The sequence below is a fragment of the Seriola lalandi genome, unplaced genomic scaffold, assembly GCF_002814215.2.
Source record: "Seriola lalandi dorsalis isolate HSWRI2012SDOR001 ecotype SW California unplaced genomic scaffold, Sedor1 jcf7180002054883, whole genome shotgun sequence".
NCBI lineage: Eukaryota > Metazoa > Chordata > Actinopteri > Carangiformes > Carangidae > Seriola > Seriola lalandi.
The window spans coordinates 2,503,826-2,519,798 of record NW_019525658.1 but is presented as its reverse complement, the minus strand read 5'-3'; the positions used below and the strand labels follow the sequence as shown (position 1 = coordinate 2,519,798).

Sequence of the window (15,973 nt, the reverse complement as noted above, 5' to 3'; positions counted from 1 at the left end):
TAACTGACAGCAGCTGTCAGTACTCTAACCACTGTCTAATTACCACTAGGACAGAGTGTGATTCTGTTTCTCACTGCTCATTTATTTACAAAAATGTTTGACAAGCATGCAGCAGTGCATGATACTTTGATATGACACTAGCTTTCACTATTTAAAATCCATACAATAGGTAATCAGACAGCTAGTGTCACAAAGTCCCAGTGTTTTTTTTACTGTGTTTAAAACAGTAATCTCCCTGCACACTCCAGGCAGGTGAAACAGGCCCCTGAAGAAAGAGCTCATACTTAATATCTTCTGTCATCAAAATTTATGAAAATAAATGCAGATTGCAGATAATGTAGATGCAGATAATAACAATTCATGTTTAATCGTCCAAATAATGTTTGCTGACAATCCTGCCACTGGAGCCCAGCAGACAGAGTCGAGCCTCTAGTTGTGGTCCTTCATCCACTGCTCAGTCCACTGCACTATCTGCTCCAGGTTGTGATCCAGGTCTTCAGGACTGTTGCTGGGCAGCTGGTGGACGATCTCCTCTTTGTAGGCCTCCATGGCTTCCTCATAGATTGTCTGAAAGATCTCACACTGCACGTTGTCCTGTAGCTTCTTCCCAGAGTAACCCCTGTCAATCACACAGAGGACACAGTCCACTTCAGACCAGGACCAGAGAGACAAACAGGAACAACTGTGCTCACAAGGCAAGTGAAAACTAACCTCATCATAACAGGAAAAAAAAAAAGGAAACCTGAAGTTTTGAGAATAAAGTCATAATGTTACGTGAATAAAGTCATAATATCACAAGAATAACATTGTAATTTTGCAAGAATTAAAAATGTAAACGTTTGAGAGAAAAAAACATAATTTTTAGGAATATTACAAGAACCTATCAAACAGGTGAAAGGACAGTCAGTGTCAGCCTGAGCTGCTTCTGGCAGCTGCTGTTTGTCAGTCTAACAATCAAACAGACTCAATTTCTTCCCAATGTTTTCAATGTCCTAATGATGATGATGATGATACTGATGAACATAAAGATGAAGTATCTGAGTGATAGTGAAACCTCAGCTGCAGTATAACTTCACAGGATGCTCCACGTTCCTCATTTTAAGGCTTCTGATATTTCCCCTCTAAAACACCACAGAACCTAAAGTTACCATTTTATTCTCATAGTATTATGACTTTATTCTCGTAATATTACAGCTTTTTTTCTCATAAAATGATGACATTATTCTTGTAATATGACTTTATTCTTGAAATTTCAGATTTTCTTTCCCTTAATGTGGCCCTAATACTCTGTTATACCATGTAGCTTATAATATAATACAATACTAGTAGATAACCACTCCTAATAATTTAGCACTTTTGTAGTAATGTTAGATAAGGTATTAGGGCTGGCTGTAGTGAGTGTATATATTAGGCTTGTATGGCTCATATAGTGGGTGTAGATTATTGGCTTGTATCCCCCAGGTGCGTGTCTGACTGTTAAATGAAAATATGTTTTATTTATATGTATATATAAAACAAATAATTAATGTATATCCAATCTGAGAGAGATAGTAATTATATTGACCTACAGAATGATTATCTATGTGTATTAATCCATCTTTAGTCTTATCTAATAATTTACAATACAACTCTTTGATGGTGGTTACAGATAGAACCTTAACGGAATGTTGTAAACTGTATACAGTATATAGACTGAACTCTGTTACACACACAAGAACTGAAATGAAGTTACCTGTTCTCTAGCCGTGTGAACAGCTGAGTGTTGTCTGTGCGGAGGACAAAGACGATGTGAAACCAGCGTTCAGGAAACAGGTCGCAGCCGTGATAGTCGACAATCACACCGCCCTCTATCATCTTTTCATCCAGCTCATCCACCACCTGCAGGATCACAGCAAGTTACAGTATTTAAAATATTTACATCCAGCCAACCTAATTCAGTCTATCGTGATAAAAACAAACTTCAGCTCACAGATCAGATGGACTCAGCTGCTCAATTATGATGATAATTTAGAGTATAACTTGTCTATATACAGTATATGGTGTAATACGGGGGGGGGGGGGGGGCATGAACACAGCACCTCTTCCATTACTTCTCTCCAACATGTCCCAGCACAGTACCTGTTCTGTAGCAGCATGTTTCTGTTTCTGTGCAGTACAGATCAACATATCAGAACCAAGCTCAAAGTGTAATACAACTCACCCTGTCCTCATCCAGAATCGGACACTGGTACTCCTCATCATAGCCGTCATAAAGTTGTCCTGGGGGCAGAGAATCAGGTGAGGACGACTTTTTATCTGCATTTATTTGTGTACTTCCTGTAAAGTCTAAACCTCAGTGAAGATCCAAAGCAGGTCCAGCTCCGACAGCATAAGGACAATGACCAATAAGGGTTTTACTATGGGATTCATCAGAAGGATGAAGGTGCTCCATCCTCTAGGAATCCTATTCAGTGTTAGACATTTGTTTCAGTGTGTGTTTCTGTCGGTTCAGGTATTTACCTTCCTGGGCCAGGTCTCCTATGTTGACATAGTTTAGTCCTGTCCGCTGGGCGAGCTCCTTTCCTAAAGTGGTCTTTCCAACACCAGGGGTTCCTGTGTGAGAGAGGATTAACATCTGAGATTAAGATTAGGTTTCGTTCCATAGTGCACATTCAATGTTGGATTAATTTAAAGGTGAAGTCATGCATACAACATAATCTGGTGAGGTTTGATCATGCTGCTAAACAGCACCAATGACCAATGCCATGAAAATCCCCACAACCACCCACCTGGCATTTAATAATTAATTTATGGTTAAAAATGAGATGATGGTATTTCAGCATCAACTCCTTTGGGGCTGCAACCAATGATTAAGATGTCACTTATTTAATCGACTAATGCATCAATCGTCTGGTATATCAAAAGTCCATCGCCCATGCCTTGTGGTTTATGTGTGTATTGATGGTTACAGTGTACACTACAGTATTGTTCAGGTCTGACATATGTACTGTAGGGATCTTAACGTCACGTCCATCTCCATCATGTTCTGATGGTTGATGAGGTGAAAATCAAAGTGACTAGCTGCCATCACTGACAGACATCCTGCTCAGAACTGTAACACAGTGAAAGGCCTGTAGAGTCCTGACTGACTAGTTTACTGCAATTCTCATGTGACTTAATTTAATGTCAGCGGCTCGTTAGCAGCTAGCGGGGAGGCGTGTGTCACCTGTTAGCAGAATGTTCGGTCTCTTCCTCATCTTCATAGCTCTCAAGCAGCCAGCACGTGTCTGGATGACGCCACCTGAAACATAGAGCAGTCCTGTTATCTCTTCCCGCCATTTTACACCGACTCTCTATATTCAAATGTGAATAAAACAAACCTGTATTAAAAAAAAAGCTGACAAAATGAGAGAATTGTACAACTATCTGGTTGTCGTCACAACGGCCTCAACAGCAGCAGCAGCAGCAGACCTTATACACACAAACAATGCCGCCAACGGAGACTTCACGCCACTTTTACGTCAGTGATCAACCAGTTTGCGGCAGTCCGAGTCCACGGAGTTTAAATAGGGTTTAACTCTTCACTAACTCCAACGTTACTCACGGTTTGAGTCATAAGTTAGTTGTTATTGCACCCGAAGACGGGTTGGAAGCGACGGGACCACCGGGTTTCGGGTTCCGGGTTCCGGGTTCAAACACATCAAATGGTCGAACACGGTAAGTTAAGACAGAGACATCATGTTAGCTTAACTGAAACTAGTTAACTGACTCCACCATCTCGCTGTTTGTAGCCAGTGAAATAACAGATAACAGGTCTCATTGTTCACAGATTAAATGTACTGTTATCAGGTGTTTGACACTTTAAAGTTTCAGGTATGTGTTTGACGTGTGTGTATATATATATATATGTGTGTGTGTGTGTGTGTGTGTGTGTGTGTGTGTGTGTGTGTGTCTGAGTCCCAGCACAATAACAAGGAAAACAGAAGTTCAGCTAAAGATAAAGCAACAGAAACGTGAAACACCCACCACCCTGTCTTTATACCAGCATCATCATCACCAACTGCCCCCACTGCTGTTTAGGTTCCCTGTTCCTCCGCTGAGCTGCTCCCCTGGTGAAGGATGAACAAGCTTTCTCTGGGAGATAAAGCTGCTTCAAGCAGAGTAAGTTCATAAATGTGATAATTAGATAACGTGGTTTGTTTTCGAGAAGACAGATGTCTTCAATAAACTATCTGATGAGGATCTCTGGTTTATATAGTTTCACAGACAGGTGTTTCTATTATTTTCTCCACTCCATTGATATCAATGAGAGCAGGCTACATAACAGAAACATTTCAGTACAACACAACACAGTTCCACAGCACAACAAACTGCATTGTGCACCTATAATACCTATAAACTGAACATTATAACCTTCATGAAGGAGGGTTTATTACAGGACTGTGGTAATAAATGGCCCTCAACCTTTTTCTCTCTGAGAGATACTTTGACAAAATAAAAGGGGCTGAGAGCTCCCCATGTCTTACATTAGTGGTTGTATTCACACATTGTATGAAAACACTCCACACACACACACACACACACACACACACATATCTCCAAAACAAATTAGATGAATAAGATAATTTAACAAATCATCAAATATAAACATCCAAAACTCACAGTTTGTACCAAAAACATCTGAAACTCACATCAGACGTCACATCAGACGTCACATCAGACGTCACATCAGACGTCACATCAGACGTCACATCAGACGTCACATCAGTGTCGATTGTTGACATGATTCAGTCAAACCAAGAAGCTCCTCAGTCATAGTTCATCAGATAGTTGTCAGTACATCAAATGGTACATAACAAACAGGAACTTAAAATAGATAATGCAACACACTATTTTTCCAAAATGTAAACACACATGGTAAACATGCTAAAAAAACAAATTGGCTCAAGTTGAAGCCCACAGCTTAACTTACTGTATCCATGGCAACATATTTCCTGTTTGCTGGAAAAGTTTAGTTTGTATGTGTTCTGTTATCAGAAGAGTTGCTATAACTGCTTGTCACCTACAGCTGATCTGATGTAAACAAACTGACAAATAATTATTAGGTGTATCTGATTTAGTTGCATTTGAAGCAGAATGAAGTTGTGTTGCTTAAAGTTTGAAGTATGCATCCATGGTTTGCACAGACTGTATTCTCAGAACCTTTGGGTGAGTTACTTCAAAACAGGGGGTGAGCTACTGGGAGCTCGCTAGCCACCTGTTGGAGACCCCTGTTCTAATGTGTGTCACTTTTACCTTCTGTCCAGTTCATCCCAGACCAGCTCCGTTGGGGTTCAGGGCTGGAGACTGTGCTGGTCTTTATCATCTGGTTCTGTTCTTCTAATGTTACAGTCCCACTTCCTGCAGTACAGTGTTGTCCTGATGTTGATCTGATCAGCGGGTGTAGTGACAGTACAGTTTGCACAGACAGAGGGTTTGTCAGTCAAGTCAACCTGGAGGAAGTGCATCATTTACTTCCATTGCTGCAGGAAAGATGGAAGTTCACCAGATTCTCATCGTTGATGAAGACCTGTTCTCTATCAAATCTAAAAGAGAATTCAGATTTTGATGACCTGAACTTTATTTTTTTACATTGGTCAGTTCACCACTGACCTTTATACCATTTAAGGTTTTTCATTGGACTTGAACTGCTTCAGTAAAAACTAGAAAACAGGAGGTGTTCTAAACCTTTTGACCGTTGTATATGTGCATATGATAGCATTAACACTGAACATACACTCATGAGACTCAGTGCTGAAGGACAGCATGGCTTTCTTTTTTACACTTTATATACATTTTTACCTCTAATTAGCTGCTTTCAAAAATGAATGTAATACATTCTCTCATTAAGCTTTTACTAAACATTTGTTTTTTACAGCTTCCCACCTTTCCTCTTTTCTCAGTTATATCACATATTTACCACATATAACATATGTGCCACATTTCTTCAAGAATAACTTAATTTCTGCCTTAGTTGCAGGTGGTGAGGTCCCAGCTCTTCACTGAGCACACAGGGACCTTTGTCTCCCCCTGTTCACTGTCTGGTTCTGTCATATAAACTTAAAATGTCAAATTGTTCCTTCTGAATATTTAATAATTTTTGTTCGACCGTATTTACAACAGGTAAACCGCTGGGTGGATCCGTCTTTCACTGATTTGCCCGGGGAAAGCTTCTCTCTGCCTGGGAGGAGAAAGGGCAGCCAGGCTTCATGTTCTACAGCTAAACCCAAGAGGGGGAGGAAGAGGAAAGGAGACACGGGCAGCTTAGACCCCCACACGTCCTGCCTGCTGAAAGAGTCAGTCCAGAGGGACCAGGATGAGCCCTGGGTGGACAGATATTTGCCCCGTTCACAGGTCAGCATCAGTGCTACAGACATTTGTTCCGGTATCAATGAATACGTTTGTTCAGAATCCAAATGCCCCCCCACTCTATAGTCCTTATGAGAGTAGTTTTCTCTACAGTTCCAAACAGAATTGATATTGCCAATTTATTTGCAATATCAATATAAATAAGCAAAAATACACAACGTCTTCAAAAGTTGATGTGGCCGATGTGATTAAAATCTTTAACCCTAGTTACCTGACTCTAGTAACTACCTGACAAATCAAAATATTACTTCACATTAATTTAAAAAATCCTGTCAAACAAAATCCATAAAACAGTCCTGATGAATAATTTACATCTCGTGTTGAGTCTCTGTACAACAGATAATTATTATTATTATTATTAACCCTGAGGTACAGGTGTAGGACAGATGTGAGCAGATGTTCTCACAGCTGATCACCTTAAACCCCTGATCACCACTGCTGATGGGAATTAGTGGATTTTTGATTTGAGTGTGTGGAGGCTGAAGGTTCGTGTCATGTTCATCTCCTTCTACTCTCTTTTAATGGTCATTGTGTGTGTGTGTGTGTGTGTGTGTATAGGCTGAGCTAGCTGTACATAAGAAGAAGATAGAGGAGGTGGAGAACTGGATGAGAGTTCACACAAACTCATCAAAGGTAATTCAAGTTTTTTGTCTTAATAATCAGAGACTCGTAACTGAACTTTGACCCACAGACCTGTCCCTGCAGCACTGTCTTTGAGTTCTCACCTTTTTTATTTAGTGATAAAAGAAGCTCATCCATCTTGAGACCAAGTCCTGTCCACGACTAATCTTACAGTCTGATCTTAAACTGTCAAAATGTGGTCTGTGGAGGATCAAGCTTCACTTGCCTGTTGTCATAAGCAGGGTGGCATCTTACTGCTGACGGGTCCGTCCGGATGTGGAAAGACCGCTACAGTCCAGGTTCTGTGTTGGGAGCTGGGCCTCAGGATTCAGGAGTGGATCAACCCCACCAACGTGGAGCCATACAGCAGCAGTCAGAATGGTCAGGAGAATCCCTGTCTGTCATACCTGCCTCATACCTGCCTTTTTAGGATGATGATTGATATAAATGAAAATCATCTTTCTGATGTAAAAGTAATTAAAAAAAAAATGCTTCTCTTGGACTATGTCAGAGCTTTATTTTGAAAGGTGTTACTAACATTTTATCCGTGACCATTTTCGTAAATGAGGATGAATGGTTTTTACGTGAATGTAGATGAAACGTTCCCTTGTGATAGATAATCTCAGGTACCCTCACCACTGTCCCGTGTCCTCTGTTTGCAGAGTGGAGGATGAACGGTTTTTCCTGCAGCTCCCAGTTAGCCCAGTTCCAGGAGTTCCTCCTCAGGGCCAACAAGTATAACTGCCTGAGGATGGCAGGTGATGGAGGAGCTGCAGACAGGAAGCTCATACTGGTGGAGGTATGTACTACATCTGTTCCTGTATTTACCCCAGGGGGTCGTTCCTGTTCATTTCCGTAGCTCAGTTCTGTGTAGTTGTCACTTGTCCTGATTGTTTTGCCACAGTTTGATCAACAGCGCCTGAAATACCCATCATTATTTATTGTTGCTTTTACCTCTGTAAGGATAAGTGAAACCATATTTTGTTAAATACACCTGTGATTACCTGTCCTCAGGTGGACCTGTTATTAAAGGGGGGGGGGGTTAGTTAGCTTATAACTGGCAGTGGCTGACACAGTGTTAGTGGTTGTGTTATGCTAACTCTCTCTCTGTACTGACAAGGTTTCAGGTTTCAGGTTTATTTAGCCCCGGTTTGTGACGTATGAAACCCTGGCTGTTTGAATCTGTTTTTATGAGACTGTCATTGGTTCACTGCAGTTCAAGGTGGAAACACTCAGTCATGGTGTTGATGATTATTTCACTCATGATACTGTATGTCTTGTATTATATAAAGAAACATCATATGGATGTTAACAAGGAAAAAAACTTGATTTTTGTTGAAGGGTGTCTTAAATTCTTTGTACTAAGAAATAAAACAAAACAAATAGCTGATTATTACTTTGAGTTACATTTATAATTTATATTTAAAACCACATTTCGTGACACCGTTGAAACAGTATTTATGTTCACTGATGTTAAAATGTGCCCTTACCAAGCAACCTGTGCTGTATCTGTGGTTTATTATGGCCCTTCGAACTGTTCAGTGGGACAATCAGTTACTGTATTTTCAGGTGGATTAAATGTATGTGGTACAGATGACAGCCTTAAGGAATTAATCTACTGAACATACCAGTATGATGACATGTGGTTAGAAAGTGATTGATTATGTCTCTAATGTGGCTCCACCAACACTGCTTTGGTTAAAAGATTCATCCTCAGAGCTTCTAAAGTTTGAAACAACTAAATCGCCACAGCTGGATGCAGATGTTTCAGAGATGTGTGTATGAGCTGCTGTAATAATGATGATGTCTTATGTCAGTAAAACTGTCACTCTTTAAACTGCTGAACTCACTGACATGGTACTCTGTATTTAAACTGATACACTGGTCTGAAGCTGCGTTGTTTACATTCAGTTGGTTGTACACCTGAGTTAACATCATCATCATGTTCGTCACTTCATTTCAGGATATGCCAAACCAGTTCTACAGGCAGCCGGGCAGCCTGCACGATAACCTGAGGTGAGAGCAGCTCGGGTTTCAGCCTCTGTCTCCTTTCATACTTTCACACAGAAAAACAGAACCGCCCACCACGTGATCTCAGACTGTAGGATGACACACAGATTTGAATCAACTTTAATAGTAACTTCAGAATCATTGTGACCAGTACCAGACATCCTGCAGCTTTTACTGTCTCCATCTGTGTGGAGGAGGATGACAGGAGGTCTGGAGCCCTGGCTCTGAACTCTACAGTGTGTATGCCGTGTGTGAGACTGTGTGTTGCTGTGTGTGTTCCAGGCGCTTTGTGAAGACCGGTCGTTGTCCCCTGGTGTTCATCGTGTCAGACAGTCTGAGTGGAGACAGCAGCTCACGCTTTCTGTTTCCCAGAGAGATCCAGGAGGAGCTGGACATCTGCAGCATCAGGTTCACAGTGATACACTGTCAAAGTTCTGCTTTAAGGATGTGTGCAGCTTCCCCACTTGAAAGAGATAAAATAGACATAATGCTTTATAATGCTTTTCATTACTCATTGCTTTTCTGCTCAATATCAGTATCAGTCTTTTATGGCATTTAGCAACTAGTTACTGTTTAATTATTAATTATTTCACCTTGTTTTCTTAATTAAAAATTAACCAGAGTTACTCATGCCTCTAGCTGACAACATCAAACATCATGAGGCTTGTTATAACTTACAATCAATAAACAAAGAACTTGGACATAAACAGCATATTTTTACAGATGTACTGAGAGGTTCATTTATCGAGCCGACCCTTGTGGCGTGAAGCTGACACTACCTGGTTCAGCACGTAGTGCTAGATCTTCATCAGATCAAACATACTAACAGTCTCTCAAATTCTGTTAGTCAAGCAGGTGTCTTAGCAGCTGCCTCTCTGGACTTTATAGCTGTATCATTGCTGCACAGTTTTACAATGATCACGACAGCATCTTCTCTGAGCCGCTGTTGTTCTAGCTCCCTGAATGTCCCGTCTGTCAATGAGTTCTTAATTTACTCTGTTCAACTCACTCTCCGAAAAACCCTCACTGTTACTTCAAATATACATAATGAGGAGAGATGCAAAGGAGATGAGGTATTCAGAAGACAAACAGAGGCACCAGGGATGTGCAGTGCAGGCTTCACGTTTCCACATCACACTTGTGTAACGTCACAAGTCTCGCTCACAGGGACAAACTCAGGCCTTGAACTCAGATCTTAGCGAAACTTTCCACTTTCAACAGGTGAGTTTAAAAACCTTGTTCTTCTCAGTGACATAAACTGAAACACGTGTCTGAGAGGACGGGAACAAAAAGTGTCTAAACAAAAGAAGGAAAAGAGCTGAGTGATGGTCAAGTCCAGATATTGTGTTCCTTAAAACCGCCCGTTTGCTTCATTGTTATCATATAGAAGACAATATTTAATTCACATTTCTTGTAATAATCAGGAAAATCTTCCTCGGGGTTTGAGATTGTCTCCTGCAGCACAGTGAGACAGTAAATCCAGCAGAACACATATTCATCCTCGGTTTCCTCTTATTATTACTGGGATCCTCCCTCAGATATACAGTGAGGACAGAGGTGCATCGTGCAGACACAAATGAGACACAAAGGTGGTTTCACCTGCACCTGGAAAAAAAACTGTTTAAAATCCTCAGTGAATCTGTTACAGTCTGAGTTTATATAGAGATATTAATTCCAGTTACAGTAAATTCTAAGAGTTGTTTTTTTTTAACATCAGCTGTAAAGAGAACCAGGCCTATGATTCTAACTTCCCCTCCTGTTATAGTCGTAATAAAAATAATAATGATAAACCTTATTTATTCAGCACTTTTCTTAACAAAGTTTCAAAGTGCTTTCCAATAAGAAAAGGGGTAAATTTAAAACCAAAGAAAATCAAACATCATAAAACAGAGGGAAGTTACATGAAGATATATCAAATAATATTCAAACATTCATAAAAGCTTTCAGATAAAAGAATGTTTTAAGAAAGGTTTTGCAGAATCTAACAGGCAGGAGTACTGGAGTGATGTGCTCATATCGTTTGGTACCGGTTCACATCCATGCAGCAGTAGTCTCTACTAGTTGTAGTAGTGGAGGAAGCTGTGACTGATGCAGCAGAAAGTGCATTACAATAGTCAAGATGCGAGAAAATAAAAGTGTGCATGACCATATCTAGGTCAGTAGGACACAGGAATCAGATTTTTGCAATGTGTGTTTTAACAGAATTTCATAAGAATTCTTGCTGCACCTCTGCTCTGTGAAGATTAACAGGCTGTTAAATGAAATTATTCCTCATCATGCTCATGTGTATTGATCCTCCATTAAAGGAACCTCTGAGTTTTCCTGAATTTGTTCTCTCTGTTTCTAGTTTCAATCCAGTCGCTCCAACCACAATGATGAAAGTCCTGAACCGCATTTCAGCCCTGGAGGCAGGAAAGGTGAGGGGGAAGCCTTACAGCTGACTACACATTTTGGTATGTTTTTTTTTTTTGTATGTTTCTACAGTATACTATTTTCCCATAATTCCAAGCAGAGCTGTGGGAGGATATGTGTCCCAGACCAGGCAGTGCTGGAGACGCTGTGTTCAGGAAGCTCCGGAGATATTCGTAGCGCCATCAACAGCCTCCAGTTTTCCTCCCTCCCAGGTCAGAGGTTCATCCACACACCTATGAATCCCTCAAGACAGATGTTTGTCTCATCAGATGACCTCAAAGAACTTCCTGTTTGATTCCATTGTAACTCTGCAGACACGTCTTTGGAAAAGAGGCTGTGGACGATGAAGAAGGACAGACCTGTGACGACCAGGACAAACCGGAAGAAGAGGTCCAAAATGACAAAGGAGCATGAAGAGGAGAAGGCGATTGGAGGGAAAGATGCTTCTTTGTTCCTGTTCAGAGCTCTGGGAAAGATCCTGCACTGCAAACGTGAGTCAGAGCTCCAGTTTCCAGCCTGTCCTCTGTTCTGTATGGTGGGCCTGAGAGCTGAACGCACTGCATCTTAAGGAAACACATGCAAAGGCATAAACACTCTGCAAATTCATACCTAAAACACAACATCTCTATCAGAATCAAGGCAAAAAATAACTTCAGAAGAAAAAAGTGATGAACCCAGCTGTGGCGCACTTGTTATCCGGTGCTTTTAACTTCAAAACAGCAAGTCCCAGCCGGGTTCATCACTTTGTGTCCCCTGGAAACACTTCTGTGGTGTTGTAGGACTGAATTTACAGCATGTTTTGTTTATTTTGCATGTGTTGTGATTTTTTTTCAGCACTTGTGTTGTCAAAATTGATGGAGATGTTTTCTGAATTTGCAGCGCGTTTGTGTCTCTGTGTTTTCTTAAGTTGCAGTTCGATGAGCTCTCTGGGCCACCGTAGTTCTATTCAGTCTGCAGTGAAGAGTCAAACCAACAGTGACTAGACACTAATAACAAGTACTGATACATCTACATCAATGAGCCATGTTCCACCATGAACATACACACTGTAGTTTATTTAGACTCACACAAACAAACACACACACACACACACACACACACACAACACTGTCCTGCTGCTATAAACACTCGTCCTATCATCATCCAGTCTAGTTTCAGCTGCTTTCAGTCTAATGTGGAGACTCTGTTGTGTGGAGAGTGGCTAACGTTTGTCCAGAAAGGTGCTAGATTTGTCGCCAGGTCAAAGTCAGTTAATATAGCGACAAGTTGGCAGCAGTGCTTGAGAGCAATCACCAATGGGGAAACCCCAACAATCAGCCAATGCTGTAACTTGGTCAGTCAGTCACAGACATTTACAGGATGTTTGCAGAGCTTGCTCTGCTGTTGTGCTCCAGCCAAAAATGAAATTATACATCTGTGAGTTGTTTTTAAAGATTTCTATCTTCAGTAGGAACCAGTGGTTTTACGAGCCTCAGCCACATGTGTCCACATTGTTTTAGCAGTGTATGTTTCCTGGTCCACATTGAAGGACTGCCTGCTGTACTGATGTCCCCTGCCACAGTCTGATTAGTCCCAACACAGTTTATAATGAACCCAAAGTATTCTACTATTTCAAATGGATAAAACCTGATTTCACTGTAGAGCTGTGATCAGAGCAATGATTCACTCAACTGCTCTGTGCCATGCTCTTTCTCGCTCTCTCTCACTCACTCACACAAGCATATCAACAACAGACTTGTCTGTTAGATTGGTTAAAAACAACAACACATACCTCTTTATTTGCATATGAAGCGGGGAAGTGATATCTGATCACAAGTGGTCACTGAGACGCAATAAAGTCAGGTGTGAACTGATGCACTTAGAGCTGCCCACTGAGGATGCAGGTTAATACAGGGCCTTTGGTTCAGATTCAGTGCTGAAGATCCTGTGCAGCAGGAAAGATGTGATGACTGAGGAGGATGACTGCTGCTGCTGTGGCTTTGACTGAGTGACATGAAGGCAAATAGTTTGAATGCTGGTTTGTTTGTCATCAACAGGAGGGACTCATGAAGGTGGTGAAGCAGCTGAAGGAGCCTCTGCACCTGGTCTATCACCTCACCTGTCTCATCACCACAGAGAAGCGTTATTAGTGGACCCTGAGGTGAACACATGATTTTCTGTAGCTCTGACAGGTAACAAACACCTGTCTGATTTCAGTCTAACACTCAGAACTCGTCTGTGTCTCTGCTCAGCTGGTCGTTGACCGCTCACACATGTCTGGAGAGTTCTTCAACCTGTACCTCCACCAGAACTACCTGGACTTCTTCTCTGAGGTGGAGGATGTGGACCGCGCCACCGAGTACCTGTCGGACGCTGACCTCCTCACTGCTGATTGGACGGTCAGTCTTCCCCTAGATCTAGTGTTCCTGTTGCTTTCACATTAATATAACATCCCACCAGTTCCTTGTCCCTTAAGTCTAATTGGACACCAAATACAGCTCAGTGGTTTATAACACAGACAAGCGTCTAACTTTACACAACTGTATTAAATGTATCTCTTTAGTATTGACATGGCCTGTGCATTAACAAGATTGGCCAGTGGTGGACTCAGAGTGTTATTTCATTTCACGTCGACAACCCTTCAAATCGGGCCACAACCGAGTTTTTGAATATTATTGAGTCCTACAGTCCAAACCACAACTGTGGGCACACACTATACCTAGTTTTTACACTTGGTTTAAATTTAGTTAGCCTCTTCATTAGAGATCTTGCTGTCTCTGACCACATTTGTATCCTGCTTAATACAGTTTTCCAAGTCACCACAAAACCAATAAACCAAAAGATCCAGTTCTGTGGACTTGGTGAACACAGCTCAGACTTTCTGCACTTTGTAAAGCTGCATGTGACAACTTGCCTTTTCTTTCAGATACAAAAGACCAGTTACTAGCATTCAATCAGTTATGCTCATCCACCCCATTGTTGCTTGAAAAGTGATCTGTAGATAAAAATTATTATTGTTATTATTATTATTATTATTATTATTACTATAAAGGGTTGTGCTGTGCTGTTTTCAGAGCCGCAGCACCATGGGGGATTATGGGTGTTCAGTTGCCACCAGAGGGCTCCTTCACTCCAACTCTCAGCAGGTTTCTGTCGGCTTCAGACCTCTGCACAAACCCAGCTGGCTGCTGATCAGTAAGAAGGTGAGGCTGTTGCTCTGTGGTTAGCCGACCAGTGGCTGCGGTTTATGGTTTAATTCTGGTTTAAGACTTCTTCAAAGCTCGTTTAAGACTGGTTTAAAGCTGGTATATTCTGGTATAAGACTGGTTTAAAGCTGGTATATTCTGGTATAAGACTGGTTTAAAGCTGGTGATAGTTAGTCAGATTGAGAGCCAGATACAAGATACAGAGTCAAATCTTTAAGATTTCTCTACTGTTACTGATCAGCCAATGAACTGCACATACTGATCAATTCTCTCTATAATAACGAATCGTTATATCCAGTCAAAGACCTTTTGAAAGGTCTGTGATTGGTTGTAATGTTAACCTAACTTCCCCAAACACCGTAAACAAATAGCAGTTACCCAAGGTTGTACTCGTCCAGAGTTATCAGGGACGTGCTGGTGTTATCCAGGGAACGAGTGTGCGCACTGTTCACATTGGTTTGGAGCAGCATCAAAAAGATGAAGGAGAGAGGAGGAGCAGAGAAGGTGAGAAGTAAAAAGAAAAAAATACTGGATGAGGAAGCAGCGAAATGTTCCAGAGTAACAGATATATTCAGAACATCCAGTAAAGACCACTACAATTCAACTCCTTGCCAGAATAAAGAATTCTGTGGTGAACAGAGCCCTCTGGTGGCGAAACAGCGGAAATACAGTATCAAACACGGCCGCATGGCGAAACACGGTAATCATATGAATATGTGGTCTGACATAATTATCAAAGGATCACCATGTTACACACAATATTATAAGCAAGATATAACACTCATAACAAACATAAGGGAAGTAAGCTACATTAGCAAAGAATATCACATTATGTTGCCAGGTTATGAACTATATACTAGGAATATTATGCGTTGTTAATACAGAACACTCAAGGGAACAATGTCGGAAATAATAATAAAGCAGGTGATAAATATGCTGACAATATTCTGCCGTCCAACATTAACCATTAAGAGATGTATATAGATGTATATATGATGCAGTATCAGACTACAACTGTTTGACTTCAGGACCAAATAAATTTTGTAAAAGCAGGTGGATCAATCATAAACAGCAAAGTCATCAGTCTTGATATGATGATAAAACCACTGTAACAGGTCTCAGATCAGACTGCTCTTCATGTGTGTCGTGTGTGGTCAGAAGAAACAGACTGTAATGAGACTGATGTTCCTTCAGCACCGGGAGAACTGCCTGGCGGCCCAGTCTCTGTTCAGGAGCTTCTGTCTGGCTCCAGTCAGCCTGCAGACTGAGCTGCTGCCATACCTGGCCAAGCTCACCAACCCCATGAGGAACCAAGGTAACGCACACCTGCTGGTCTTAGTACAGCTGTGAGGTCACTT

General features: G+C 41.3%; 2 protein-coding genes across 3 annotated transcripts in view; one reads left to right on the top strand and one right to left on the bottom strand.

The window, feature by feature from the left end:
• Nucleotides 1-61: 61 nt before the first annotated feature.
• ak6 (adenylate kinase 6) lies at nt 62-3,493 on the bottom strand. The gene is made up of 6 exons (XM_023397747.2): nt 3,360-3,493; nt 3,206-3,280; nt 2,500-2,592; nt 2,201-2,259; nt 1,733-1,878; nt 62-619 (listed from the first exon to the last, which is right to left on the bottom strand). The coding sequence occupies exons 2-6, from the start codon at nt 3,240-3,242 to the stop codon at nt 430-432; spliced, it is 525 nt and encodes a 174-aa protein (XP_023253515.1). The 5' UTR covers nt 3,243-3,280; nt 3,360-3,493; the 3' UTR covers nt 62-429.
• A 53-nt stretch (nt 3,494-3,546) lies between these two features.
• The window catches only part of rad17 (RAD17 checkpoint clamp loader component), a 14,538-nt gene continuing 2,111 nt past the window's right edge, over nt 3,547-15,973 (top strand). The window contains exons 1-15 of one of the 2 annotated variants that reach the window (XM_023397744.2): nt 3,547-3,696; nt 4,060-4,140; nt 6,142-6,372; nt 6,946-7,020; nt 7,248-7,389; nt 7,671-7,807; nt 8,972-9,024; nt 9,301-9,426; nt 11,366-11,435; nt 11,531-11,642; nt 11,745-11,921; nt 13,467-13,570; nt 13,662-13,808; nt 14,484-14,612; nt 15,810-15,930. In XM_023397744.2, coding sequence (XP_023253512.1) covers nt 4,099-4,140; nt 6,142-6,372; nt 6,946-7,020; nt 7,248-7,389; nt 7,671-7,807; nt 8,972-9,024; nt 9,301-9,426; nt 11,366-11,435; nt 11,531-11,642; nt 11,745-11,921; nt 13,467-13,570; nt 13,662-13,808; nt 14,484-14,612; nt 15,810-15,930 — 1,666 coding nt within the window. In that variant the 5' untranslated portion in view covers nt 3,547-3,696; nt 4,060-4,098. The remainder of the gene's footprint in view (nt 3,697-4,059; nt 4,141-6,141; nt 6,373-6,945; nt 7,021-7,247; nt 7,390-7,670; nt 7,808-8,971; nt 9,025-9,300; nt 9,427-11,365; nt 11,436-11,530; nt 11,643-11,744; nt 11,922-13,466; nt 13,571-13,661; nt 13,809-14,483; nt 14,613-15,809; nt 15,931-15,973) is intronic. The other variant, XM_023397745.2, reaches the window with a different exon arrangement.

Excerpts from the sequence above, each read along its gene's own strand:
- ak6 (XM_023397747.2), bottom strand. The coding sequence starts at position 3,242 with ATGAAGATGAGGAAGAGACCGAACATTCTGCTAACAG. Across the intron at positions 2,593-3,205 it reads ACCGAACATTCTGCTAACAG|GAACCCCTGGTGTTGGAAAG; the intron begins GTGACACACGCC and ends TCTCTCACACAG. Across the intron at positions 620-1,732 it reads TTCACACGGCTAGAGAACAG|GGGTTACTCTGGGAAGAAGC; the intron begins GTAACTTCATTT and ends TGTGATTGACAG.